Source organism: Eumetopias jubatus, unplaced genomic scaffold (genome assembly GCF_037043125.1).
Source record: "Eumetopias jubatus isolate StellerSeaLion01/CBP00866 unplaced genomic scaffold, mEumJub1_p1.0 scaffold_1, whole genome shotgun sequence".
NCBI lineage: Eukaryota > Metazoa > Chordata > Mammalia > Carnivora > Otariidae > Eumetopias > Eumetopias jubatus.
In genome coordinates this window covers 163,243,727-163,271,372 of record NW_028274807.1, presented here as the reverse complement: position 1 = coordinate 163,271,372, position 27,646 = coordinate 163,243,727, and the positions used below count along the sequence as shown (strand labels likewise).

Genomic DNA, 27,646 nt, shown 5'->3' with positions numbered 1-27,646 from the left:
GTTAGCTGAAAACCGTCCCGCAGGCTGCACTGTGGCTTTAAGAGGAAATAAACAACCCCACAAATCTTTGGCAAATGTATGGCTAAACATAGCAGGAATCTCATGTATATGGATTTAAAGTTTCTCCTTTGGGAATTTTGCAAGCAAACAAAATGATTTATTTAGCCAATTCAAAGGAACTGTATCAAAATACACAAAGGCCTAGAGGAAAGATTACAATGAAAACAAGTAATTCAAAGCAATTTTTGATCCAAAACATTTCGCTTAGCTCTACAAAAAAATGAATAAGGTGTGGTCATGTTTTCTGACAGGAGAGTTCATGACTCCTTGCCTCCAAGTTAAACACTCTGCCATAAGAACAGCTTGCGTGCTTAATGCATGCCTGGAAGAAATGTCTATCAATCCTTTAGTTACTAATGGGAGGATTATGTATAGTCACACCATAAGGCCTATAAAAACAGATCATTCAGAGTTGTGCTATGCAGGACAGTAGCACTAGCCTCGTGTCTTCTGAGCATCTGGAATGTGGTTAGTATGACTAAGGAACTAAAATTGTATTAAGAACTGATATTTGATTTAGTTACTGGCAAACTTAGAAAGGTTTGTGTGTTTGGAACAACTTGGGTGTGTGAATCTACTTTTTCACTGTATATTCTAAGAAATATAAATATAGACCAAGAACTCCTGATGAAAATTTAGCATCTGAATTGAGATGTACATCAATGGACATACAGATTTTTTAACACTTGGTGTGAAAAGAAATAGAAAATATTTCAGTATTTTTAATATAATTAAATGTTGAAATATTTTGGATATACTAGATTAAATAAAATATATCATAAAATTAATTTCACTTCTTTAACGTGGTTCCCAGAAAACTGAAAACAGGGCTTACATCATATTTCTATCGGGCAGTGCTGCTGCAGAGTGAAATCTGAAGTTTTGAGAATGCCGGCGCCATCTGCTGGATACACATGTACAAAACCGGCCCATGAGAAATGGTAAAACCAGAATTGTGTCAGCACTTGAACTCTGGGTCTGAAAGGCAAGAGGATGCAACAACCGGGCTCCCGAAACACTAAACTACCTGTATGCTAAGACAAAAGGAGAAATGTTTACGTAGTCTTGAAATCCTAGAGAAAATGTGACTTACAGTTACTAGTTGACAGTGACCATGAGCCAACGTGCAGAGTGATTCGCCATCCACCTTAGGTTGGGCCATCCTGGGCAACAGAAGGTTATTTGGGGATCCCTCTCATGACCACTGGCTCCCACAGGGCTTACTGCTGCCTGACCAGACTTCCTGTCCCTTCTCCACAAACAGCCTCTCAAGTCCTTCTGCTCTACCTTACCCTCTTTCCATCTTTCTCATTTGTCCGTTTTCTTCCTTCTCTTCTTCCATTTTTTTTTAATGATTCCAGTATAACTACTAATTCTATTTTTTCTTTCTACTATTCCAATTTGTCTTTTTCTGTCTCCTCTCCCTTTGTCCTACAAGCTGTTTCAGTTGGTTTTGTAGTTTTAGTTTCTATGTTTAGGTATTCAATCCATTTTGACATTGGGTTGGTTTTGTTTATGGCCCGAGTTCTGGGTCCAAATTCATTCTTTTGCGTGTGGATAGTCAGCTGTCCCAAAAGCATCTGTTGAAGAAACTATTCTTTCCCCATTGCATGGCCTTGGCACCACTGTCAAATATCAATTGAACACAGAAATATAGCTCTTTTTGGACTCTCAGTGTTAGTCCATGGATGCAGGTGCTTATCTTGTCAGCACCAACACTGCTTTGATTTCCTGTAGCTTTGTAGTAAGTCTTGAAATAGGAAGTGTGAGTCCTGCAACTTTGTTCTTTTTCAAGATTGTTTTGGATATTCTGGGTCTCTTCAATTCCATACGAATTTAGGATCAGCTTATCAATTTCTGCAAAAGGGTGGCTGGGTCGGTTGATTTTAATGTATATTTTTAAAAAGAGGTATTTGCCTCATCAGACTGACAGAATGACCCTTAGGACAGGCAACTTTACCCTTGGCACAGAGTTCAGAGGTTAAGTTTGCAAGAATTTGGGATTTTTGTCTAGTAGTACTTGATATTGGTGTGACAAGACTGAGAGCAGAGGGCACTGGAGAAATAGAATTTGGAGCAAACGTGAGCCTAAACAAGTTACATTTAAGTCCCAGAACTGCCGTTTGGATGCCACATGACCTTGGACAAGTCGTTGACCCTTTCTGGGCTCTAGTTTGCAATCTGTAATGAGCACTCCCATCAATACCACTATGTGGATCAGAGCCCACAGGAGTAGAGGCTCCTTCTGGCACTTGGAAGATCTGCTCTAGCATGTTCCTACACAATTCACTGGCCTGGGAGGCAGCCATTGGAGTCCTATGGGCCTGGTGGCCAACTCCCACTGCTTGTCTGGAGCTGAGAAGACACGGAGGTGCAGCAGGCAGAGGACGGGATGTATTCAGGCACAGGAAACGCTTCCGGGGCTCTGCTCACTAACTCACTGGTAGTAAAGATGAAGGGACCTCCCTGCCTCTCACTCCAGCCCAGGTCTATTTCAATTAGACTTCTGAGGTGATGTGGCTCCTGAAAGTGATGAGGGCCTACAGGGGGCACAGCAGAGAGGCCCAGCTGAAAAACTAACCCTTAAGCTAAGCAGCCTCTCACTCTCTGACTCGGCGGAACAGCCTCCACATGGGCCCCAGGCACTCCACACACAATGAATGCCCATCAGGCATGTGTGCTGACAATAAAAGTGACTTCACCTTCTACCTTTCTGGATTATGAGGTTCTCTTCCCTGGTCTTCCTTATCATTTCAAATGTTATTGCTTAATAGTCCACCAGCTTTGGGGTCCCTTTGGAGACTAAACCCCTTGCCCCGCACAGTGTCCCCTCATTTGCCACTTTGACAGGCAAACATGCCTCCTGACAGATGCTCCATCAACTGATATGGAAGCTGAATCCTTGGAACAAAGAGAACTGCATGCTAGTATTTGCAAAAGGAAAGGAATGGAACCCTTAAATCAAATAAGCCAAGGGAGCGGGTAGGAAACAGGATTACAAACTCCTCAGGGTCATATTATGACAGCTTACACATAAATCCAGACGGACAGGTCACCATATCAATCAGAAAGAAATGAACAGCCAAGTGGCCACAGAATTCCCAAAGTACCATTCACTTTCTTCCTTGCTGACAAATCCAACCTGAAGTCTGTATCTTCTAGGGGAAGGACAGGAGGAGAAAGATAATATTCCATCTCTAAGTTATATTTTCCCTAATTTAGGAGAAAAAGGCACCATCACAGTATAGACCCAAGTGAGAATGGTTTTGAAGTTCATGTCACTTGTTTATAATATGATATCATATCATCCAGAGTTTCAAAAGTGACTGTGGCGGCTTGTGGTGGCCTGCTGGGGGCAGGAGTGGATGATGCATGTGAAGAGCTGGGGTCATGGCTCTGTCCAGAGCGCTGTCCTGAGTCACTCTGTGTAGGTGCAGGTCTGTTCCATGTCTGGCTACCAAAGGTACCAGTTCTCTTTTGACCCACAAAGTAATCTGATGGTGGAGCAAACTCAGGATCTCTCTCGGCCCGGAGATCTGACTGCCTCTTCGACCAGTACCCAAAGGAAAATTCTAGTAAAAAATAAGAAAGAGTATTAGAACTGATTACTGAATCAGCTGAATTTTTACCATTATTACTTCTCAATTATTATATATTAAAAGCCAACTCCCATTCTCTGGAGAACAAGGACAGCAATAACATAATATAAGGTCTATGTAATGCCTACAAAAATATAAGGAAAAGGGAGTGCCTACTTCCAGATGGGGAAAAATTCAAGGAAGGCTCTGTGGGGAAGGCTGGTAGGTTCTGGAAGTATTGCCAAAAAGGCACTAAAATTATAATTGAGAGAGAAATCTAGAAAAATCAGACCCTCAGATCATTTGCTTGACATGATTGATGTAGGTACTTCACAACAAAACACAAATTTTGGCCTTTATTGAGTTTTAGAAGACACAAAAAGACACCTGTCCAAATCTCATTTGGTATTTCAGCTCTATTGCTAACCTAAGGCACTCGCCTATTTGCCTATCTTTTACTTGACTCTTGGATCTCATCAGCTCAAACAGCATGAGCTAATGTACTATTCTAACGATCTCATTTGAAGAGACATAAATCATAGTCTCTTCCAACAAGAAGCTGCTGTGGGCATCACGGTGTGCAGACGCAGACTATTTTCAACTGAACGTAAAGGAGACGCTAAAGAACACAGAGGACGTTAAAATACCAAACCTTGTACGATTTTTAAAAGTGGCTCCTGAGAAAGGGCATTCCAAAGCTGTAAAGCCACATGAGGGCAGCACGAATTTACAAAACTTCACCCAATGCTTCTAAAAAATTGTCCTTTTGAAATGATGTATTGTAGACCCTGGTCTTTTATGATCACACTTTCTAGTACCCCTGTTTTACAAACAGCTAGTGTCTGGGTACTAAGAAGAACCAAGTTGAAAGATCTGGAGAATTCCTTAGACCTCAAGGGACCACGAAGACGCATGAGAATCATACTGAGATGAACCAGAAAAATCTCCTGTGCATCACTGGAAAGGATTTATACCTTGAAGCCCATGCCCCCTTACCTTTTCCTCTGTCCCACTCTCGGACATGGGGCACTCCGGGCCTGGTATCCTTCCTCTCCTGAACAATGACTTCCACTTTGCTACTCTGGGCAGCAGTACGTGGAGTTGGCACAGCCTCTGGTTCTGGTGGCAAAGGTCCAATAACATCTATTTTTTGCAAGGGAATAAGACATTATTATAGTAAAGCTTAAAGCTATTTAAAAAATAATCAATAAACAGAACACGCTAATCTTGAGAGTAAAAGTAGTAACTAGTATTTAATGAGCACCTATCAGGGCCCAGGCAGTGGACTCAGTACCTTGTACACAACAGTTCGTGTAATTCTTGTAATAACCCTAACAAAGTCAGTATTAGTTTTTCTATTTTATAAATGAGGAAAATTAAGCACAGAAATGCTACACAAGGAGAAAGAGACAGAGCCAGGATCCAAACCCAGGTTGGATGCATTTCAAAGTCTGTGTTTCCCACTATGGCACCCCGCTTCCCCAGACCAACAACTGAAGGGCCAGAAATCCCCAATTACTCAACTAAAGTAGGAGTCTCAGACAAAGCAAGGGGACATAGGGTGATGAAGAGCTGACGCATGTCAACAGGCCGCAGGCTATTCACCTTTGGCCAGATTTTTAAACAAATGGGTTTTTTAAAAAACCACTGCGGTGGCACTTCACATGTTGTGGAAATGACAGATGTTGAGGAGTAGAGCAAAAACAGAGAAACAGGATGCAGAGCTTAACATGTTTCAGGGACCTAGCATCATACAAAATGGCACGGGTGACTTCCCAATTCCTCAGTGTTTCTGGTCTCCTTTCAGAGCTCAGCTGAAGCTGTGTTCAGATCAGAAGATGGCCAGTGGCTTGGCACAGGCTCCTGTGAGGGCTGGAGAGGCTGGTACATGCCCCTGACACCCACACCCCCTTCTTCCTCCTGGGAACACAACGCCCCCAGTTTCAGCTGCGGGTGTGGCCACCTCACTAGACGGGCCATTCCCCAGCCCCCTGCAGCTGCATTTGGGCCAGTGGGATGTAAATGCATGGGTTGTGTGTGCCTTCGATTCACATTCCTAAAGAAGCTGGTTCCTCTCCCCTCCTTCCCCTTCCCTGGGGCTGGGCCGTGAACAGGTGCTAGGAAACAAGTCTCCACCCTGCAGGTAGAGCAACACTCTAGGGATGGCAGAAGCAGGAAGACAGGAAGAAGCTGGGACTGGGTGACCATCTGGAGGAGAGCCACTACCTGCCTGGAAGCCCACCACCTCTAAAGCGTTAAAACAGAAAACAGACTTCCATCTTGTGTGAGTCAGTCCATGCAGGGGTCTCAGTCAGGACAGCTTAGCCCACACTAGGGTAACTCATACTGCAGGCAGCAAGCCAGCAAGAACATATGTAACAGTGTTTCCACACACTGTGACCTTTCATGAGCCATCCAGACTCGTATTTGTAAATTCTTTCTTTTATCTGATTTTGTGAATATATTTCTTCTTTAAAATAATGTATAATAACCAAAAAACACATAGCCATAGCAAAAGAAATTCGGTCCAAAATGTGTGTGCACAACTCAACTTTATCTTAAAACATCTCTTCTCTCAGTTAAGTCTGTTACTAAAAAAACCACACAGTTCTATGAAGTAACACAATGTCCTGTTTGTTAGTATTTTTGTCTATAGAAAAAGATTCTTTGGAGTGTCACCCTGCACCACTCTGGTTATAAAAACCTGTTCCTGGCAGTACCTCAGAGGTACTCTGCTTGCTTAGAGAATAAAACAAAATGGCTCATTTCCATATTGCCAGTCCTACTTGTTGAGACATCAATGGAACTAAAATTTTTCCTTTTGAAGGTCAGATACATGTGCATTATATACCTCTATTTTCTTCCTCTGCTCCATCTTCTTTTGACTTTTTCATCTTTTTTTGTCGGAGTTTAGCAAGTCTTGCTTCTAACATAGCCTTTCGCTTTTCCTTTATATTCTCTCGTTTTGTTCTCTGATCTGTTGTCTGAATACAAAAGAAAATTAGAACATTATTTACTGTAAGCCAAATTCACAATATTTCTGTTTAAAGGGATGAAATAATTTATTTTATTTTAAAAAGAGGCTAATTGTTTTTCATGTCACCTCTAAGAAGCTAGCCTTGAGATCTTCAAAACACAGACCTATGAGGTCCTCTTATACAAGCCCTCTGGTGTGTTTTCTAAGTTTAGCGAGTGTTCACAGAGCATCCTGGAATCTTCACATTCAAGGAAACCAACCAATTCTGTTCTACTCCTTAATCCCTTAAATAAATCCCTTAAATAACTCTCTATTTTCTTACCCAGGCCACTCCAAAAGTACCATATTTAAAACCAAATTTAAAACATCAAAGTTACATAAGTTACTTCTGAGCAGCTATAATTTTAAAGTCTGCAACACCAAAATAGAACAGCAATTACCTTCGTGAAACTGTAATAGCATTCTGATACTGATAAATAACAGTGATAAAACTGTCACTATTTGCAGAAGACATGATATTATATATAGAAAACCCTAAAGATGCCACCCAAAAACTGTTAGAATAAATGGCTTCAGTAAAGTTGCAGGGTACAGGGACACCTCGGTGGCTCAGGTGGTTGGGTATCTGCCTTCAGCTCAGGTCATGATCTCAGGGTCCTGGGATCTAGCCCCATGTTGGGCTCCCTGCTCAGTGGGGAGTCTGCCTCTCCCTCTCCCTCTGCTCCTCAGCCTGCTTGTCTTCTCTCTCTCAAATAAATAAAATCTTAAAAAAAAAAAAAAGTATGGGGTACAAAATCGGCATACACAAACCTGTTGCACTTCTATAGGCCAATAAACTATCAGAAAGAGAAATTAAGAAAACATTCCTATTACATCCAAAAGGATAAAATGCCTAGGAATAAATTTAACCAAGAGAAACTATAAGGCAATTATGAAAGAAACTGAAGACACAACGAAATGGAAAAATACAGCATGCTCATAGATTGGCAGAATTAATATTGATAAAATGTCCATATAACCCAAAGCAATCTAAAGATTCAATGCAATCTCTATCAAATTGCAACAAATATTTTTCATAATAATAGAACAACCCTAAAATTTATATGGAACCACAAAAGATCTTGAAAAGCCAAAGCATTCTTGAGAAAGAAGAAGAAAACTGGAAGCTTCAGGATCCCTGATTTTGAACTATAGTACAAAGCTATAATAATTGAAACAGTATGGTATTGTCATAAAAACAGACAGATCAGTGGAACAGAAAAGGGAGCCCAGAAATAAACCCAACCATATATGGTCAATTAATTCATGACAAAAGAGCCAATAATATATAATGGGAGAAGGACAATCTCTTTAATAAATGGTTGGGAAAACAGGACAGCCACATGCAAAAGAATGAAACTGGACCACTATCTTACGCCATACACAAAAATTAACTCAAAATGGACTAAAGATTTGGAACGTAAGACCTGAAACTATAAAACTTCTTGAAGAAAACACAGGCAGTGAGCGCCTCAACATCAGTCTTGGCCATGATTTTTTGGATGTGACACCAAAAGCAAAGGCAACAAAAGCAAAAATTAACACATGGGATTACATCTCAAAAGTTTCTGCACAGCAAAGGAAACCACCGACAAAATGAAAAGACAACTTACTGAATGGGAGAAAATATCTGCAAATCATATTATCTGGTAAGGGATTAATGTCCAAAATATACAGAGAACTCATACAATGCAGTACAAAAAAGAAGTAAGAAAGAAAAAACCCACAAAAACCAATCTAATTAAAAAACAGGCAGATGAGAAAAAAACAGAAACAAAAAAAACCAAAAACCAAAAACCCCCCAGCAGATAACCTGAATAGACATCTTTCCAAAGAATATATACAGATGGCCAACAGACCTATAAACACATGCCAAACATCATTAATCATCAAGGGAATGCAAATCAAAACCACAGTGAGATATCACCTCACACCTGTTAGAATGACTATTATCAAACAGACAGAAAAAAGTATTGACAAGGATGTAGAAAAAAGGGAACCCTCGTGCACTGTTGGTGGGAATGCAAACTGGTGCAGTCACAATAGAAAACAGTATGGAGGTTCCTCAAAAAATTAAAAATAGAGTTACCATATGATCCAGCAATTCCACTTCTGCATATTTATTTGAAGAAAATGAAAAAACACTAACTTAAAAAATATCTGCACCCCCATGTTCACTGTAGAATTATAGCCAAGATATGGAAACAATCTAAGTGTCCACCAATGGATGAATAAAGGCATGTGTGTCCATGCATGTGTGTGTGTGTTTATATATATGTGGAATAGAATATCATTCAGCTATAAAAAAGAAGGAAATTTTGCCATTTGAACAACACAGATGGACCTTGAAAGCGTTATGCTAAGTGAGCTAAGTTAGACAGGAAAAGACAAATACAGTATGATCTCACTTATATGGGGACTCTAACCTCCACCCCCCCAAAAATCCCAAAATACAAGCTTGTAGATACAGAGAACAGATTGGTGGTTGACAGAAGTGTGGGGGGGAGGGGATGAGGGAAGGGAATCAAAAGGTACTTAAACTTCCAGTTATAAAATAAACAAGTCATGGGGATGTAATGTAGTGCATGGCAACCACAGTTAATACTGTAACACATATTTGAAAGTTGCTAAGAGAGTGGACCTTACAAGTTCTCATCACAAGAAAAGAAATTTTGTAACTATGTGGTGATGGATGTTAACTAGACTTAAATGTGGCGATCATTTCCCAATAGACACAAATATTGAATAGTTATGTTGTACACCTGAAACTAATATAATGTTATGTGTCAATTTCACTTCAATTAAAAAGTAATAATAAAATATCTGGTTTATGGCTATAACATTATTTATTAAATATCAGAAATATCAATCTTTAATAAAATTGAAAGTTTATTTGATGCACTTTTGTGCATCACTGTTCTGAATATTAACTATTAAATAAATATAACATTTCTTTTTTTTTTTTAAGATTTAATTTATTTGTCAGAGAGAGAGATACAGAGCACAAGCAGGAGGAGCGGCAGGCAGAGGCAGAGACCCAGGCGTCCCTAAATAATAACATTTCTTTAAAAAAAAAAAAAGCCATTCTGTGTACCAATTTAAAAAATAGACTGTGGGGTGCCTGGGTGGCTCAGTCAGTTACACATCTGCCTTTGGCTCAGATCATGATCTCTGGGTCCTGGGATGGAGCCCCACAACAGGCTCCCTGTTCAGCCGAGAGTCTGCTTCTCCCTCTCCCTATGGCCCTCCCCCGACTTGTTCTCATTCTCTTTCTCTCTCGCTCAAAAATTAACTGATTTAATTAAATAAATAATAGATTGGTTTTTTTTTTTTTTTAAGATTTTATCTATTTGACACAGAGAGACACAGCGAGAGAGGGAACACAAGCAGGGGGAGTGGGAGAGGGAGAAGCAGGCTTCCTGTGTAGCAAGGAGCCGGATGCAGAGCCTGATCCCAGAACCCTGGGATCATGACCTGAGCCGAAGGGAGATGCTTAACAGCTGAGCCACCCAAGGAGCCCCAGTAGATTGTTTTTGTCATATGGTCCAACAAGAAACCAACTACTCAAATACTTCTTAACATCAATTCTGAATTTAATTTTTACCTGTTCACGCAGCATCTCTAACGTTTTCATCTGCTTATTTCTCAACTCTTTATCTCGAGCAAAAGCAAAATATCCAACACCAAGTTGCCGAGCCTCTGAAATGAATCAAATTATTCAAAAGATTACAGTTTCCTGATTAATGAATTAGACTCAGGCTAACTTTCCTACCAAAGCTAAAAGAAACGCAGTGATATTTGGCAAGTTTAAAAAAAAAAAAAAAAAAGCAGCTAAGCCAAAAAAATCTCCTTGTGATTAATAGACCCTCTGTAGGAATGGTATTCCCAATATGAGTATTCTTTAGGCTATGAAGTAAACAAAGGGGATATTTTCAATTTCAAAATCAGAATCTTTTATTTCTACATAAAAGCTGCTGCTTTATGAATATTTCCCTTTATGCTTGCCATTAGTTCAAGATTAAAAAAAAAAGATTTAAAATGCTGCAAGATGACCATACCATTTTCACGAATGTCTTCATAATGTATGGGCCCCATTGGCCTTTTCAAGGCCTCTCTTTCTTCTTCCTCCCATTGCTGGCGCTGAAGTTCTTTTCTCATATCTTCGGATAATAAGGTTTTCTCATTGGCAGGACTAACGAAACTAGTAAGGGAACAGAGCAAAACTCTTTAGATAAGAGCCGTGAGACAGCAATGCCTCAGTTCAGTAAGCTGGATCATGGACAAGCAACTCTCGATAAAGAAGACAGTTCCTTACAGAAGTTTCTGACCCAATACCCCTGGGAAATTGCAAAAATGGTCTTTACCTTTCTTTAATCAAGCAGCCGACTTGTTACAATAGCACACCAGAATCCTGCCTCAGCACTTGAGACAAATCCCTTTCCTTCCCACCCTGGTTCTGGGCTAAAGGGGAGGAGGAAGGAGAGCCTCCTATGCATGGTCACCTGCACAGGGCCGAGGAAGATGCATCATGCTGCAGTCCGGGTAGCGCCCCCCCGGCCTCTCTCAGATAGCTCAGGGCTTTTGCATTTCCTTCCTTGTGCTGAGCCCAGGCCTATCTGAACCTAAAGGACTTGGGACAAGGTGGACCTTCTCCCACCATTTTCCTCATAAAAACTGCCCTTGGTGAGGGGAATTTTATTCCCTGGAGCACAGGAACAAGTTATCTCTTCGATGTGTCTTAGGCCCTGTAGAAAATAAACCAGCTATAAGGCCCTTACTTTAAAATGCAAAAATGTATAAAGAAAAAGTTAAAAAGCTAACTACCTCTCTGCTCCCACTTGCTATGGGATAACCAAGTATACATTCCTAAACACCTTTCTCCACAGAAGTTTGTTCCTTGGATTGGGTTCATTCTATATTTTTGACTGATATGAAACACCCTTCCAAATAAACAGATACAGCTCCAACTCATCCATCCCTTTTAGTAGCTACACAGTATGGATGATCAACTATTCAGGTTGTTCCTTGAGTGTGTATTATGTGTGTATGCTAGCCACAAAAGAGTACTTCAGCAAATATTTTTGTATGTTAAGAAAAAACCTCCTTACTGGACCATCAAAGATAATGAACTAAAAGCAGCCTCACTCACAAAACAATCCGTGTCTGCATTTCAAACCTGGGCAAAGCTTTGCATATCACACACTTACAGCCTCCCTTGAAGATTTTTATCCATCTCCAGCAAATCTGGCAAATCCTTTTTCATACAGCGCCGAGATCGCCCTAAAGAATCCACATAATCCACCCTGAAATAAAAGTGAAAACATGTGAAGGCGGCTTTGTACATGACATATGGCTCCCTAAGTTAGAGAGTTGGTGCACAATAAAAAAATTAATGTAAGCCTCACTACCAAGAAAAACCCTCCACCTGAGAGACCATTACCACCGATAAGAACATGATTTTTAAACTTTAAAGTTGACACACAATAAGCTCATTATGCGTTTTATTAAACATTAGGTTTAGAAACTGCAGAAAATGATTGATCATGTATGTCTCTGATGTCAAAAATAAATACCCCATACAGACCCTTGCTGCAACATCTCAGAACTGACTTCAATCTGGTTTAGACAATTCCACATATTTTATCAGCATCAGAATAACTGAGCTCTGTACCATTCTCAACTTGTTCATTTTCTCAGTCTTCCCCAAATCTGACTTTTTATTCTTTTATTTCTTCTAATTGGTACAGTTCTTTCCAATTAGAAATTTCTCAAGTCATGATATTTTGAGGACCCATTAATTAGGAGGAAGCCAAGCAACACACATTTTGAACTGCAAAAGCATCTTGGCAGTGGGCCAGCCTATTATCTTTTACTCTTAGTTCCTCTTTCCTCATCTTTGCCCGAACTAGACAGCCAAGGGAACCAGGCAGATGGCAAGGCAAAATGAAAGACCAACTTCCCACAACAGGAAGTATGGACAGATTTTCATGGAAAACATTTCAATTGCATTATGATGCAACAGATTTTTTTATTGTTTAATTATGGGCAAGGAATTTCCCAGGCTTTAGCAGGGTGCTAAAAACACAGAAAGGGGTCAGTACCGCTAGTGCAGCTCAAGGTCAGAGTCTCACATATGTGGCTTTGCTTTTGTTAGCAGTTTCTTTCCTCTTACACATGCTGATTCCAATTGTTAGCCCATGACTTGAAAACGGAATGTTTGAGAATCTATTACTATAGTCCTAACGCTACTTACCACAAGAAATAAAACCTCCAACTGCAGAAAGCAGTTTCTTTCTCCTCCGCCCCACCCTTTTTCTAATGAATAGAAAAAGAAAATCATCTAGCCAGATGGTCTGAGTAATTATTTACAGTATTTTTGCGGAAAGATTTTCCACCACCTGGAACTTAACTACCAAAAGGATTTTACAAGTAGTTACAATTCTGGAGCTTAATTTAAAAACAAAAAAAGTGTTAGAACTGCTTGCAGTGCGTCTTCCTTCACCATATGGTGGCATGTGACACCTTCAATTGCCCTCCAAACTCTTCAAATCACTGACAAATTGCTTGTAATCATACAGGCATTAGTAAGGAAAAAAAAAGACATTAAACCTTTCAAAGGAGATGAGATTTCTGCTATGAAAAGCAATCATAGGCTATTCTGTTTCTGAAGAAGGTCTCTAAAATGTACAGATCCCATCAAAACAGAAGTGGCAAGACAGTAGTCAGCAAGTGCTCTGTGTAATCAGCAATCACTGAGCAAGCCCCAGGGAAACAATTACTTGAGGTACAAGAATAATAAAGGAGGACTCAGAGTCATGTCATCTTCAACGAGCTCCAGGGGGAAGTTAAGGCATGTGCCCACGAAACACTTCCTAACAACAGCAGGGAGGATATAAAAAGGACCCAAAGTTTGTCTCAAATCTTTTTCTGGTAATGAGGCCAGTTGTGTGTCAATACTAAAGAAAAGGTAAGACCCCCCCCTCCTCCCCAAAGGAGCTGGAAGTGTATCTAAGTGCTACCAGAGTCCGGGTGAGGGAGAAATCACTCACACTAAAAGGATGAGGAAAAGCATCAATGGTAGAGACTGCGTTGTATGTGCTTTCCTTTGGATTGCTTGTACCAAGTGTGCAGCCAGAAAACTTGGCCCAAAGATAAATTTGTAGAAAGCAGCTAAGCAAACACCTGTTCTATCCCAATGGGAATGTTGTTTCTGGACCACTGGGAACACCCTCAGTAGTACGAAGATGTGGGGTCCCTGTGATCCTCAGTAGCTGGCACTGCTCTCTCGTGCTCATCACCGACTCCTGCCAGCAGGGCCAATAGCTGACAGAAGGTCAAGTGCTACAAAACATCTTAAGCAGTTCCTAACAAAGACCACAATAATGAGACTATCTGAGCCTGGAAGGGAAGATGCACAGGCAAGAGGGTGGGCAGGCAGGATTATTCCCAGTCTTAAAGTGTTAAGTAGAGAAAATCATCAGAAGGGAATTTTCATTCTGGTCTCTTTACTTATTGACGTACTGGTCTCATAAAGAAAAAACAAGTTTGGCTTCCCCATCATTCACCTACACGTAGATAAAATTCAGGATAATTTCAATAAAAGTTTACCAAAGGTCTGCTTATACTCCACAGACAGCAGTTTCTTGGGTAGCCTAGAATACTCTGATTTCCAAGGGAGTTTAAGGTAAAACAATCACCTGTTTTACAGGTGAGGAAACAGCCTCAGCAAGGATGGAACTTGATCAAGGTCATATTGCCAGTGAAAGATGGAGCCAGTGCTATGCAGGTCCAACATCCGCAATGCCTCTCCAACACTGCTGGAAAAGGTCCCAGCCAGAGTAAGGTTTACTGGGACCAGCTCTGCCTGCCTCTTTTCTATGGAAATGAACATTGCCAACAGCTAGACAGTGACTCTCCCTGTCTGAATAATGACATGGGCAGCAGCCTGGGTAACAGAGGAACATGCTTCTGTCTAAACAACTCTTCCATGCCAGTGAAAAAGGTGTATTAATGCCTTTTGCACTTGGCTCAGTCTTGTAATTACTTCTTCTTTGGAGTTACTGTTTCTACATCTGTAAATCCAATCTTCAAAGAAAGAAAACTGAGGAAGAATAAGGAGAAATGGTTTGATAACACGCAAACAAATACACTTTTGGAAAATAAATACAAGTTGGGGCACCTGGCTGGCTCAGTCAAGAGAACAAGGGATTCTTGATCTTGGGGTCATTAGGTTTGAGCCCCATGTTGGGCATAGAGATTACTTTAAAAAAAAAAAAAAGTAAACACAAGTCTGAGAATGTTAAAATGACCAAACTGTGTCATTATCACCAACCATTCTTCACTGGGGTCCTGCGGAGGAGGTATATCTTTTTCAGAAAGATTTTCTTCATCATCATCTCTTTCTGCTGCCTTTCTAGAATCTCTATTGGCACCAAACACCTCCATTTCTTTGTGTTTGTCTATGATCTTCTGCGTGAAATCCACAAGGTACATATCCTCCACTTCTTCATCTAAGAGAAAAATCAATTTTCAGATTTTTGACATTCTTTTCAAAGAAGTAAACCACAGATGGAATTGATATGAAGCAGTCACATTCACGGCTGGGCAGCTACACTGGCCCTGGACAGTTCACTAGTCGATGCATCCACCACCCCCAGCACCCCCTGGACACTTCAAAGACACAGAGCCACCATGGACCTGACAGGGAAGCTGCAAATAGGCCATCAGAAACACCACACAAAAAAGTCTTAAAAGTGCTTAAAGTCTTCTGTTGTCAACAGAATGAGAGAGCAATACGGTCTCGGAATGCAATTTTAAGATCAAACCATTTGATTTCAAGAGACTCATCCACCCAATGATAAAATGCCGAAGCAGAACTGCAATGCTTATGTTGCCAGACCAGAGCAATAGACCTTTGTTGCTACATATTCCTCCCCAATCAAGGGGCGACATTACTTAGCCCTAATTATACTGCCATGGTATGGGGTTTTAAGGATCACTGTATAGGGTAAAAGAAGTCATCTGAATTCTTTTCCACCCAATGAACACCACTTGCAAGCAAGGCATAGTGCAAGGATCTGCAGGGCACACAAAGACATGTGGCTTGTGATCTGCCTGAGCTAAAACATACACTGAAAGTTAAATAACAATCCATGACTTTAATTTAACCCAAGATAGGTGATGTACTCAAAATAAGGTTTATGTGAAGTTTCACTATACCGGATTTTAGACAGTCACTTCAGTTTTTCTCTGAGGACAGTATCGAGCTGTATCGAGCAGATACTAGGCTCCATGTCGCCAGTACTGGTGTTAGGCCCCGGTGTAGAGGGGAGAATAACTGAGGCTCCAAAACTCAACTTGCCCAAACACGCAGGGCCACTATGCCCATCAGGGCCTGCTGTTTTGGACAGAACCAAATCCCCACATCCACAGGCCTTTGGACCTGATTTCTTGATTAACAGTAACAAGTCAAGGTTGCCTCAAAAGTGAAAGACTTTAATTTTTTTTAAAGCCACAAAATAACTCACATGAGAAAGAGATGTGTATTCCCAGAGCAGAGTTATAAGACCACATAATAGTGAGGCCTCCCAGTTAAAGGACACCCTGCTGCTTCTTCAGGAAGAAGACACGGCCTCTCCCCATGTCCCCTAGCTTTGAGAGTGCCTAACTCTCCCCCACGGGGCTCCCTGCCATGCAGGGAACATGCCTCTGCCATCTGGGAAGAGGGAGTTTGGCTGTCTGGGTAGCCAATGACCAGGGTTCCAGCCCTGCCTCTCTACTGCTCTCCCGCTGCCCCCTTTCCCAGCCCATCAGGCCCAGCCACACTAGTCTGTCCTGCCAACACTGGCCCTCTCCTCCCTCTGTGGATCTGCTCTCACCACTCTCCCCCTGCAGAATCCCTTCCTCCAGCTATCCAAAGCCTTTAAGACCCTATCAGAGCCTACCTTCTCCCTAAAGACTTCCCTACATGCCTTTTGGCAATGAAATACACACTGCCTTGTAAAATCTCTTCTGCTATCTAACTGTAGGCTGGGTTTTATTTTTCTGGAGGGTATGAGGAAAGGGGGATCTTTTTATTATTTTAGAAGGAATTACAGGCACATCACAGAAAAAATAGAAAATAAGGAAAAGGAAACATAACTCCAACACACTGAAATACCCATAACTCCTCCCAGTCTTTTTTAACATAGCTACAAGAGTTTATAATGATAGTCTATTTAGACCTCATTTCCTACCTTTGCTTTGTTTTGCGTCATCGGTCTCCATTGATGACGACCCCCTTGAGGGCAGAGGCAGAGAATCTGGCTTATACTGCCCTTGTTTGTTCCCTTAGAGCACCTAACACAGCCTGGCACACACTAGGCAATCAACAATTACTGCAGATTTTCTTGTCTCCGTGCCGGCAGAGAAAGTAATCTGTATTATTCCTTAAATTTCCTCCCTGTTCTTACAGTTATCATAACAAATAACAAAATACTATAGGGCTGTATAAGTTACAGAAAATAGAGAAGAATAAATAAATTATTGTATTTACCTATAAAGTCTCCTTTAGTCATTTTTTCATATAATTTGGCTTTTTCTTCCAATTTCTCCCTAGGAGAAAAAAACACAAGTATTAGAAATGGTCCAACACCTGCCACTCCTGCTAAGGCTGCCTGGGTGTCACGCCCTGCACAAGAGGCCCGTCTGATGATGCGGCGGCTGTACCTCGAGCTGACCACCCCGCCCTAAAGGGACCCTCAGACCCAGCGACGCCCACTTTGCCAACTAAATGTCAGTTCTGTGAGAACAGGCCCATGTTTCTCTTATTCATGACTGTCGCCCAGGGCCTAAAACAATACCTGGCACAAGTTCTCAATCAATATCTGAAAATAAATGAAGTAAGATTCCAGGTGCAAATGCCAAGTACAATCTAAGTTAAATGCCAAAAAAAGGAGAGAGATATCTAAACAAAAACATTTTCTATACACAACCTTCCAAAATAGCTCACCAAATTCAATGTAAACTCTTTGCATTACTGTTTTCAGACAAGGGTCCCTGGTCATCCATGGCTTATTAGGCTTCTCTAAGGGAGCTAAAGACCAACTTCTTACAAGTCTCTTAAAAATATAGTATCTGAGACCAACCATGAGAGACAATGGACTCTGAAAAACAAACTGAGGGTTCTAGAGGGGAGGGGGTGGGGGGATGGGTTAGCCTGGTGATGGGTATTAAAGAGGGCACGTTCTGTATGGAGCACTGGGTCTCATGCACAAACAATGAATCATGGAACACTACATCAAGAACTAATGATGTAATGTATGGTGATTAACATAACAATACAAAATTAAAAAAATATATAGTATCTGACAAATGTAGTGATCCGAAGGGGCACCTGCACCCCAATGTTTATAGCAGCAATGTCCACAATAGCCAAACTGTGGAAAGAGCCCAGATGTCCATCGACAGATGAATGGATAAGGAAGGTGTGGTATACATATACAATGGAATATTATGCAGCCATCAGAAAGGATGAATACCTACCATTTGCACTGACAGGGATAGAACCGGAGAACATGCTAAGTGACATAAATCAAGCAGAGAAAGACAACAGAGAGGAAGAGAGGAAAAAAATAAAGACAAAACCTGAGAAGGAGACAAAGCATGAGACTCTTCTTAACCATAGGATACAAACTGAGGGTTGCTGGAGGGGAGAGGGGTGCAGGGATAGAGTAATTGGGTGATAGACATTAAGGAGGGCATGTGATGTAATGAGCACTGGGTGTTGTCTAAGACTGATGAATCACAGATCTGTACCTCTGAAACCAATAATACACTACATGTTAATTAATTGAATTTAAATTTTAAAAATGTTAAAAAATATATATGTATCTGTTTTATACAAAGCATGAATAATTTATTTGTGACACATAGCTAATAAAAAACAAACATCAACCCTGGTATTTCAATAAAGCAGCCTCTCTGCTCACATTAATTCTGATGATGTTTATTTTTTAGCTGGCACAGACCCAGTAAGACAGCTGGCAATTCTTTATTCTAGAAATACTTAATGATGGTAAAGAGAAGTCCCAAAAAGGTCATCTGAGCTTTTGCCTGTGAAGAATCACACTTAATCACAATGGAAAATTTCAATTCTAATGGCGTCCCGAGACAATAAAGTCCCTTGGTCACATGGCTGTGTGCTCTGGAGTGACTTCCCTCACCTCTCTTGTACCCCCAGTTCCTAAATCTGGAATAGATGAAAAAAACAGCACTCCCTCTTAGGGTGGTCACAAAGAGTACCTAGAGCACACCCAAAAGCTTGCCGTCAGTTACCATCTGCTTCTTTGCCACTTCTTTGTCAGAAAGATTCCTCTCCCATTTTACACAGTCATTCCACAAGCACTGTTTCCAGGCCTCCTCTGTGCCAAGCACGGTTTCAGGCACTGAGGGCTCGGCAGTCAACAAGACACAGTCCCCACGCTCATAGAGTTCTTGTTATAGAAGGGGAGAAGGACAATAACAAATCAATGAGAACGAGGATTTCAGACAAGTGCTGTGAAAGGGAAGAAATAAAGGCAGTTGTCACCACTGGATGGAGGCCCTTCAACTTCCAAAAGGTTAATTTGCCCTATATCAGAGGGGGCTTAATGTAATAACCTCTGTCATTATAGAATCTTACTTTTTCATGAAAATAAAACTTTAATTAAAAAAAACAAAACACAAAAACACAGGTGTCAGGACAGAGTAACCGGGTGGACACTAAGCTAGAAAAGGAAGCCCGGGGAAACCTCTCTGAAGGTGACATTTGAGCTAAGGCTTATAGAGCAAGAAGCCAACCACGAGAGGATCCTGGGAAGAAAGCAAGTGAGGCGGAGGAAAGAGGAGGTGGGAATGAGCTTGGTATGTTCAAGCAGAGACCAGAGTGGTGGAGGATGCTGAGCACAGGAGAGAGGGGCACAAAATAAGGACAGAGAAAGGCAGGCAGAGGGACGCGTGGCAAGGATAAGGAGTCTGGATGCAGTGTAACAGAAAGAAGATGGCAGAAGAGTCTACAAATGAACAATGGAGATCAAGCAAGATGTCAGAGAAATGGCCACTGGATTTAGTAGATGAGGAAGTCACTCGAGGCTTCAAGGAACAATTTCTTCAGTCAAGTGAGAGAGATGGAATTCAGAGGGCAAGAGCATGGGACACTTACCTGAAACTGCTATGTGCCAGACACTACAGGACTCCTTTAATCCCCTCAAGAGCTCCAGGAGCTGAGTATAAACCGCCTCGCTTCATAGACAAGAAAAATCTCAATGGAGAAGTAACTTGCCTAATGCCTTGCACCCTCATGGGACTGCCCCTGCCTGTTTTGAGCTCTGGGGAGACGCAGAAGTCCTGCAGACCAAGGAAAGACGTGATTCCTCACAAGCGCAGTGAAGCCAAAGTTAACAGGTAATTGAACAGAAAAAAATCACAGCAAAGTACCCGGGGAAATTCTGTTATACAGAGTTTATACATTTATAAAGAATAAAAGACTACAGTACCTTTCAACAAATTAGAATTCTGAGAATATGTCCAGTAGGCGAGAAAGATGTCTCAAAAATTAACATATCCCACGTCTGCTGGGAACAGGTCAAATGCCAAGAAAAACAATCCCCCAAAGGTGCTAATATCCTGCCTCATTTTTTCAGACCCAGAAGAGCTGAGCAACCTTAGCGACCACTGTTTGCAACTGCAGTTTGTATTATGCAATAGATCCAAAAGCACATGAGTCATGTGCTTTAAACATTAAAACTTGGGATTCTCTCTGAATCTAGAGTGATACTGCAAATAAGGGAGAGTTCTTTTACAAAAAAAAAGTCGGCTAATAAATGGAATGAAAAATAAAAATAAAGATGGAATGAAAGAATTAGAAAAATCATCACTTTGAAATCACCAGTGTAATAACTATGTGGAAATATGTTGGTGAACAAGCATAGTCTCAGAGTTTCCCTCCTTAGATTATTATTAATTACAAATGGGGACAAGCACCTTTACAGTGGAAAAATCTAGCAGCCCTATCTTCACTGTGATCAACTTCTTCACCAATAACAACTCGAACTGACATCGTGAACCTCTTACTGTGATCCAACAGGAAGGACACATCATGTACATCATATTCTTGGGCGAAAGCAGTTAATGTGACTCTAATCAGATTGTGGGACGCTGCGGATCAACAGGTCTGGACTCTTCAAGAACAGCAATGGTGTAACAGACACAAAAAGGCATGGGAATTAGTCCAGATTAAGAGACTAAAAAAATATGCCATCTGGGGTGCCTGGCGAGCTTAGAGGAGCGTACAACTCTTGATCTCAGGGCTGTGAGTTCGAGCCCCACGTTGGGTGTAGAGATTACTAAAAAAAAAAAAAAATTTTTTTTAAAAGAAAGAAAGAAAGCCATGCTATAACCAAAATGTCTCCCTCTTAAAGAGAAAAAGAAAGAAAAATACGAAAACTAAATTCAATGTGCAATCTTTCAGTTCTGGATTAAATTTAAAAGAAACTACAAAGGACTTAATTGTATCAGGATAACTGATGAACTCTGCCTATAGACCATTTAAGAGATAATATTATTTTATTGGTGTTAAATTTCTTGGGTGTGAGCATTATCGTAGTGACGTGGGAGAATGTCCTTGCTCTTAGCGGATACATACTGAAATATTTTGAGGCAAAGTATCATAATGTTTAACAAAGTTTCTCGATACACACACAAAGAGGAGAGAAAGAGAAGCAAAAGCAAATGTGGAAAAACATTAATTGGTGAGCTTAGGTAAAAAGTATTAGAAGACTCACTGTACTCTTCTTTCAACTATTCTGTTGTTTTCAAGTTTTTCAAAATTAAAAGCTAGGGGGAAAATTTAGTTTCTAAATGCTATTGTCATATTACCTAGTAGCCCAGAGCCACACCACCATGGGGACACTTCTTAAACACTTGTTGATGATCTTAGAGCCTAACAAAGGCTCAAAGTAGGGCTCTGTTTCATCTTCCAGACTGAGGTTATGTCTTCTCTTAAGACTACAAATACATCGGCAAATTATATTAGAGTCTATTTTATATTTATAGAGCATATGACGGAAAAGATGACAAAATTAAAACTGTAAATTCAGAAGCGTAAAAGTGGAACTCTCACTTCTTTGCTTGGGTAGCCTCAGAGTCAACTACAGTTAGCAGAGCTTAACTTTACCTTGCTTTGTCTAAAGTCTTCTGTTCCTCGATCTTCTGTTCTGCATCCTTCTCAGCTCGATTTGAAACTCCTGCATTCTGTTTGCTCCAGATACTTGGTTTCTGCAGCATATTTATTTAAAAAGACAAAACAGAACCAAATGATTGCAAAAAAAAAAAATCTCTACTTACACATCGGAAGAAAAAAAAAACGGATTAGATCTTATGAATCAATGGAGAAAACCAGATCTGACAGCCAACCTATGTCGTGCAAATAGACTATACAAGGAAAAGCTAGTGCTGAAAAAAAAAAGCCCTAAATTATATAAAGAATTCCTTTACAAGATACGGTTACTTATCTATTATCTCCTGAATGATTACAACTTAATTCAATAGATTCAGTAATATAAGTAATAAATACCACAACTTATTCACAACTGTTAAAGACCCTGATATTTTCTGCTATATGGCTATATTATCTAATTGTTTATCTGTCTGGATTAATAACACCTATACAGCTGATCTTCCATGTACACAAACCACTAATTAAAACATGCACTCTTCCAAAAGAAGAGTTAATTACAGTATTATAATGCTCTAATTTCTTTTAAATGCTCTAATTTCTATTTTAATATAAAACATTTTATGCAGATGGTCAGCTACAAGGGAGTTTCCTTTAATTTTTACATGTAGCAGAGACCAGGACATTTTCAAAAAACCTAGGTATAGTATAATTCCCCCATATTTGGAATTAATGGAGATAACTAGATCTTATTTTTACCTTATTAGTTGTTTTTGGTTTTCCCAAAACTCCAGAATCTTTTAGAAGTTTTTCTTGTTTGAATTCTTCTTGTTTTCGGAAGAGTTCAGCCTTAAGGTCTACCAACTAGAATAAAACCAATAAGCAAACAAAAACATTTAATTAGAATGACTGACTAGATTTCCAAGTTCTTGTAATTCCCAAAGCAAGATTTAAAGTTCCTATAAATGGACAATAATGGATACAAAATTAAATGCCTGAATGTACAAAATAAAACCAAGTCATACTGCATTCCAGTTCTGTTGGTAATGTATTTCTACCCTAACCTTCAATACTGGGCTAAGGGGAGAGTGATTAAGCAAAGTAAATGAAGTTTGCATCTGTTAAATTCAGATGGAACTAACAACTTTACGGGACACCTGGGTGGCTCAGTCGGTTAAGCAGCTGCCTTCGGCTCAGGTCATGATCCCAGGGTCCAGGGTCCTGGGTCCTGGGATTGAGTCCCACATCAGGCTCCTTGCTCAGCGGGAAGCCTGCTTCTCCTTCCACCTGCTGCTCCTCTGCTTGTGCTTTCTCTCTCTGACAAATAAATAAAATCTTAAAAAAAAAAATGAACAACTTTAAATACCTTCTCTCTGCCTGACACTGTACTTGGTTTTTTTATACTGTAATCTCATTTAATCATCAAAATTTATTACTTCTGCAGAAAAATGTCTTTGTTCAGCAACTATCTGAGCACTGAAGAATAGGATACAAACATAAGACGAACCAGGAGAGACCATGGACTCTGAAAAACAAACTGAGGGTTCTAGAGGGGAGGGGGGTGGGGGGATGGGTTAGCCTGGTGATGGGTATTAAAGAGGGCACGTTCTGCGTGGAGCACTGGGTGTTATGCACAAACAATGAATCATGGAACACTACATCAAGAACTAATGATGTAATGTATGGTGATTAACATAACAATAAAAAATTTTTATAAAAAAGGATACAAACATGAAATAGACATTCTCCTGCCTCAAACAGTTACAACCTAATTTAAAAAAAAAAAAAGGTAACTTGTAATACCAGTAAAATGTAATAAATGACTTCAAGAGTGGAAGAAAACAGGGGCACCTGACTGGCTCAGTGGGTGAAGCATGAGACTCTTTTTTTTTTTTTTTTTTAAGATTTTATTTATTTATTTGAGAGAGAAAGAATGAGAGATAGCACGAGAGGGAAGAGGGTCAGAGGGAGAAGCAGACTCCCTGCTGAGCAGGGAGCCCGATGCGGGACTCGATCCCGGGACTCCAGGATCATGACCTGAGCCGAAGGCAGTCGCTTAACCAACTGAGCCACCCAGGTGCCCCGAAGCATGAGACTCTTGATCTTGGGGTTGTGAGTTCCAGCCCCACATTGTGTGTAGAGATTACTTAAAAATAAAATGGTGGGGGGAGGTGGTAGAAGAAAAGAGCATAAAAGTTCAGCTACAGGAGCACTTCCTTCTGTCCACAGTGATCAGAGACAGCTCTGAGCTGAGCCTTAAAAGATAGGCAAGGGGAGCCCGGCTGGCTCAGTCAGAAGAGCGTGTAACTCCTGATCTCAGGGTCATGAGTTTGAGCCCCATGTTGGGTGTAGAGATTACTTAAATAAATAAAACTTAAAAAAAAAGAGGCAAGATTTCAACAGCTAGAAATAAAGTGGATTGAGTGAATGAGAAGAGCTCTAAGTTTATGTATGTTCTAGAAACTGTAAGTTTAGCTGAATCATAGGGTTCAAGAACGGGAAAGGCCAGGGCAAAGGGAACAGGGCAGTTGGGTGAATATCCATGCCTGCCTCTCACTTGTACAAATCACCACTGTGTTCTCCGCAAAGAAAGATAAAATGAGAGTTCCCTTTTTAAAGGTCCAGATACAGCTCCCTATAAATCAGATACTTACACCAGCATCACAGACTGACCTCTAAGGGAAATCAAAATGACTGAGTTCAATGATTTCTATTTTGGAAGACATCAATTTAAAAGCAGCCTTGGCAGGGATTTAATAACATCAAGGGCAGTTTCATCCCAGGACATATTCTAAGTTTCTAAACACAAAAACTTTAGTCCCTTCTTCTGAGCCTTCTTCACTGTAACAATTTTCTAGCCACACATTTTCCTCTTCTATGACTACTTTTGAGTTTTAAAAGGAAGATGCTCTGAAAACTGTCCATTTCCAGATGGCATTTCTACTACGGTTATTGCTAAATTTTAACCTGTCAGGATAGAATAACTTTAATATTTATAGCTTTTTGATTCCTTACGCTCAACTATAATAACCAGTACTAATCTTCAATATTAGACAAGGAAAAGAGACTCAAATATTGGGACACATAGTTTTCCTTTGCACTCCCTTTGCATCCTAATACCTTGCAGGTTAATTGAAGATTAAATCAAAGATTAGGCAATTTGCTCTCATGTAACAGAAAAGGCAGTAGCTCTGATGACAAACAGCCTGAGTGCGCCAGTTCTATCACTAAGAATTCTGTATGTAAGATGGGGAAAAGCCACTTTCCCTTATTGGGCCTCAAATTTATCAGCTATAAAACACGGATATTAATAGCACCTACTCTCTAAAGGAGCTGAGAGGATTCAATGAGAGAGTGCACAGAAACGTACTCGGAGCAGATTTTCTTCCTCGAAGTAGCTACTTTAACAAAACTGCTTACATCCTGCTAGACCTTACAACCCGCAGGCACCGCAACCTATGGGTGCATTCACAACTGTTTAGTTCCTGACCGGGACGCTGGGCGCTCTCGGATCCTGGGGAATAAGTCACCCTCTCTCATGTTCTGGGAGGACCTTGCTGGTCCCTGGACTGGAAAGGAAACGAGGAAGGGGAAAGTGTCAGCACAGTAAGCACAGAGGGAGACAGGACTGGCAAGGAGGCCTGGCCCGGTTGTCCCAGAGGGGAGGCAGGGACACTCTTAAAAGGGAAAAGACACCAGGTTCAGGTCTGTATCTAAGGAGGGAATCCTGGTCCGGGTGTACGTCCGAGGGGAGAAGCCAAATACGGGGTCCTGTAAGTAAGAAAAGTGGGCCCGGGTCCCCAACCGAGAAAAGCCAGGTCTGGGTTCCTGTTTGAGGGAAGGCCAGGTCTGGGTCTCCCGAGTGAAGAAACAAGGTCGAGATTCTTGTCTAGTGGAGATGAGGAGAACTCGGAGCCCCGTAGCATCATCTGTGCCCGCACTCACCGAGGAGGCCGTAACATCCAAAGGCTTTTTCCTCCGGTCCATTCTGGCGCCAGAGCGTCTCAGCGCAAACCCGGACCCGGCACAGAGGCTCTCTCCCCCAGGCCTCAAATGCCTGCGTTGGGCACAACCGGAAGTGTCTGTAATAATAGCGACGATAAGTATGCGACGCTGGCGCCATCTTGGAAAGGTCCGATGTTGTGTGTATTGCGTCTGCCACCATTTTGAGAGAGTCAAAGAATGACCAGTGTTAAGGCCATCTTGAAGAAGGAGGAAGGATAACAAGGACTAGTGTTGGCGCCATCTTGAGAAGGGTGGAATGTGGCTTTCGGAGCAATGGACGCCATCTTGAGTGGGGCCGATTGGGTCTTGGGGTGGCGCCATCTTGGGGAGGGCGGAGTGACCACAACGTTCGTGATGAAAAGAAAGGTGGATTGGTAGGACTGGAAAGGTCTAAATACCGTTTGAAGACCTGCGGTATGACTGGCGCTGTCTGGTGCTTCTCACACGTTAACTTATTTAATTCTCACAAGAACCATATGTGATTATATTATATCGGATTATTATGTTAAGCTTGGTAGAAATGATAATAATAGATAACATTAATATAGTGCTTACTATGTGCCACCTTACATATTTCAGCTGGTAAGAACGTGAACCCCAGAGGCCAGTTTCCTGGCTTCCAGTCGCACTTACTGTTCGTGTGGCTTTGGGAAAGTTACTTAACTTCTCTGTGCCTCAATTTCCAAATGGGAATAAAATAGTATCTACTTCATGAGATTTAATGAGAATGAAATAAGGTAAATGAGCTAGTCTTGATAAAACTATTGATTGTGTTAGACTAATGACCCCCTGCCAAAGGTGTCCGTCTTTTAATCCCCAAAACCTGTGAATATGTTACCTCTATGGCAAAAGGGAATTTGCAGCCATGATTAAATTAAAGATCTTGAGATGGGGAGATTAGCTGGATGGGCCCAATGTAATCAGAAGGGTCAAAGACCACATGCTAGGGAATGCGGGCAGCCTCTAGAAGGAAAAGAGAAATCCTCTTCTAGAACCTCTAGAAGGAGCGCAGCATTCATGACACCTAGATTTTAGCCTTGTAGTGATTCTGCACCCCAGTTCAATGGGTGAGGGTTTTCCCACAACCACCAAGCAATTCTCCAATGGCAACTGTGTCCTACAATTCAAATCAATTCTGACATTATCTAACTGGAGATAGCCTCAGATCCCATAGGTTAAGGGCTCAGTCCTACAAGACTGCCTTCACTTCAGATACCAATTCCAAGTCCAGGCTGTCACCCGTGCTTCTAAATTGGAGGTTCCAATGAATCCCTCCTTGGGTTTGATTAATATATTAGAATAGCTCACAGGACTCAGAGAAACATTTTACTTACTAGATTACTGGTTTAGATTATAAAGGGATGTAACTCAAGGACAGCCAGATGGAAGAGATGCACTAAGGCAAGGTGTTTGGGAAGGGGGATGGAGATCCCTTGCCCTCTCCGAGCAAGCCACAAATCTCCACAAATCTCTACGTGCTCACAAACCTGGAAGCGCTCCGAACTTTTTTAGAGGGTTTTATGGTGGCTTCATTACCTAGGCATGATTGATTAAATCATTGGCCATTAGTGATTGAACTCAATCTCCAGCCCCTCTACCCTCCATGGAGGTCAGAGGGTGGGACTGAAAATTCCAACTGTCTAATCACACCGTGGGATATGGTTCTCCTAGCAACCAGCCCCTATGCTTAGGTGCTTTCCAAAAGTCACTCATCGACATAACAAAAGACTCCTTTATTGCTGTCTTCCCTTAGAAATTCCAAGGGTTTAGGAGCTCTGTGCCAGGAACTGGGCT

At 41.1% G+C, this 27,646-nt stretch overlaps 1 protein-coding gene across 1 annotated transcript; it reads right to left on the bottom strand.

Annotated features, from left to right (window-relative positions):
- Positions 1 to 127: 127 nt before the first annotated feature.
- On the bottom strand, positions 128 to 25,925 carry CCDC174 (coiled-coil domain containing 174). Its single transcript, XM_028101787.2, has 11 exons — positions 25,793 to 25,925; positions 22,607 to 22,711; positions 21,848 to 21,948; positions 17,189 to 17,247; positions 14,987 to 15,164; positions 11,862 to 11,957; positions 10,713 to 10,855; positions 10,259 to 10,353; positions 6,490 to 6,622; positions 4,635 to 4,781; positions 128 to 3,632 (listed from the first exon to the last, which is right to left on the bottom strand). Exons 1-11 carry the CDS (start codon positions 25,832 to 25,834, stop codon positions 3,334 to 3,336), a joined length of 1,398 nt encoding a protein of 465 aa, XP_027957588.1. The 5' UTR covers positions 25,835 to 25,925; the 3' UTR covers positions 128 to 3,333.
- Positions 25,926 to 27,646: the final 1,721 nt, after the last annotated feature.

Bases quoted from the DNA above. Each gene is read 5' to 3' on its own strand.
- CCDC174 (XM_028101787.2), bottom strand. From the start codon at position 25,834: ATGGACCGGAGGAAAAAGCCTTTGGATGTTACGGCCTCCTCG. The intron at 22,712-25,792 runs GTGAGTGCGGGC...GTTTTATTCTAG, and splicing joins TGGATGTTACGGCCTCCTCG to TTGGTAGACCTTAAGGCTGA. The intron at 11,958-14,986 runs GTTGGTGATAAT...CTTTTATTTCAG, and splicing joins CAGGACCCCAGTGAAGAATG to GGTGGATTATGTGGATTCTT.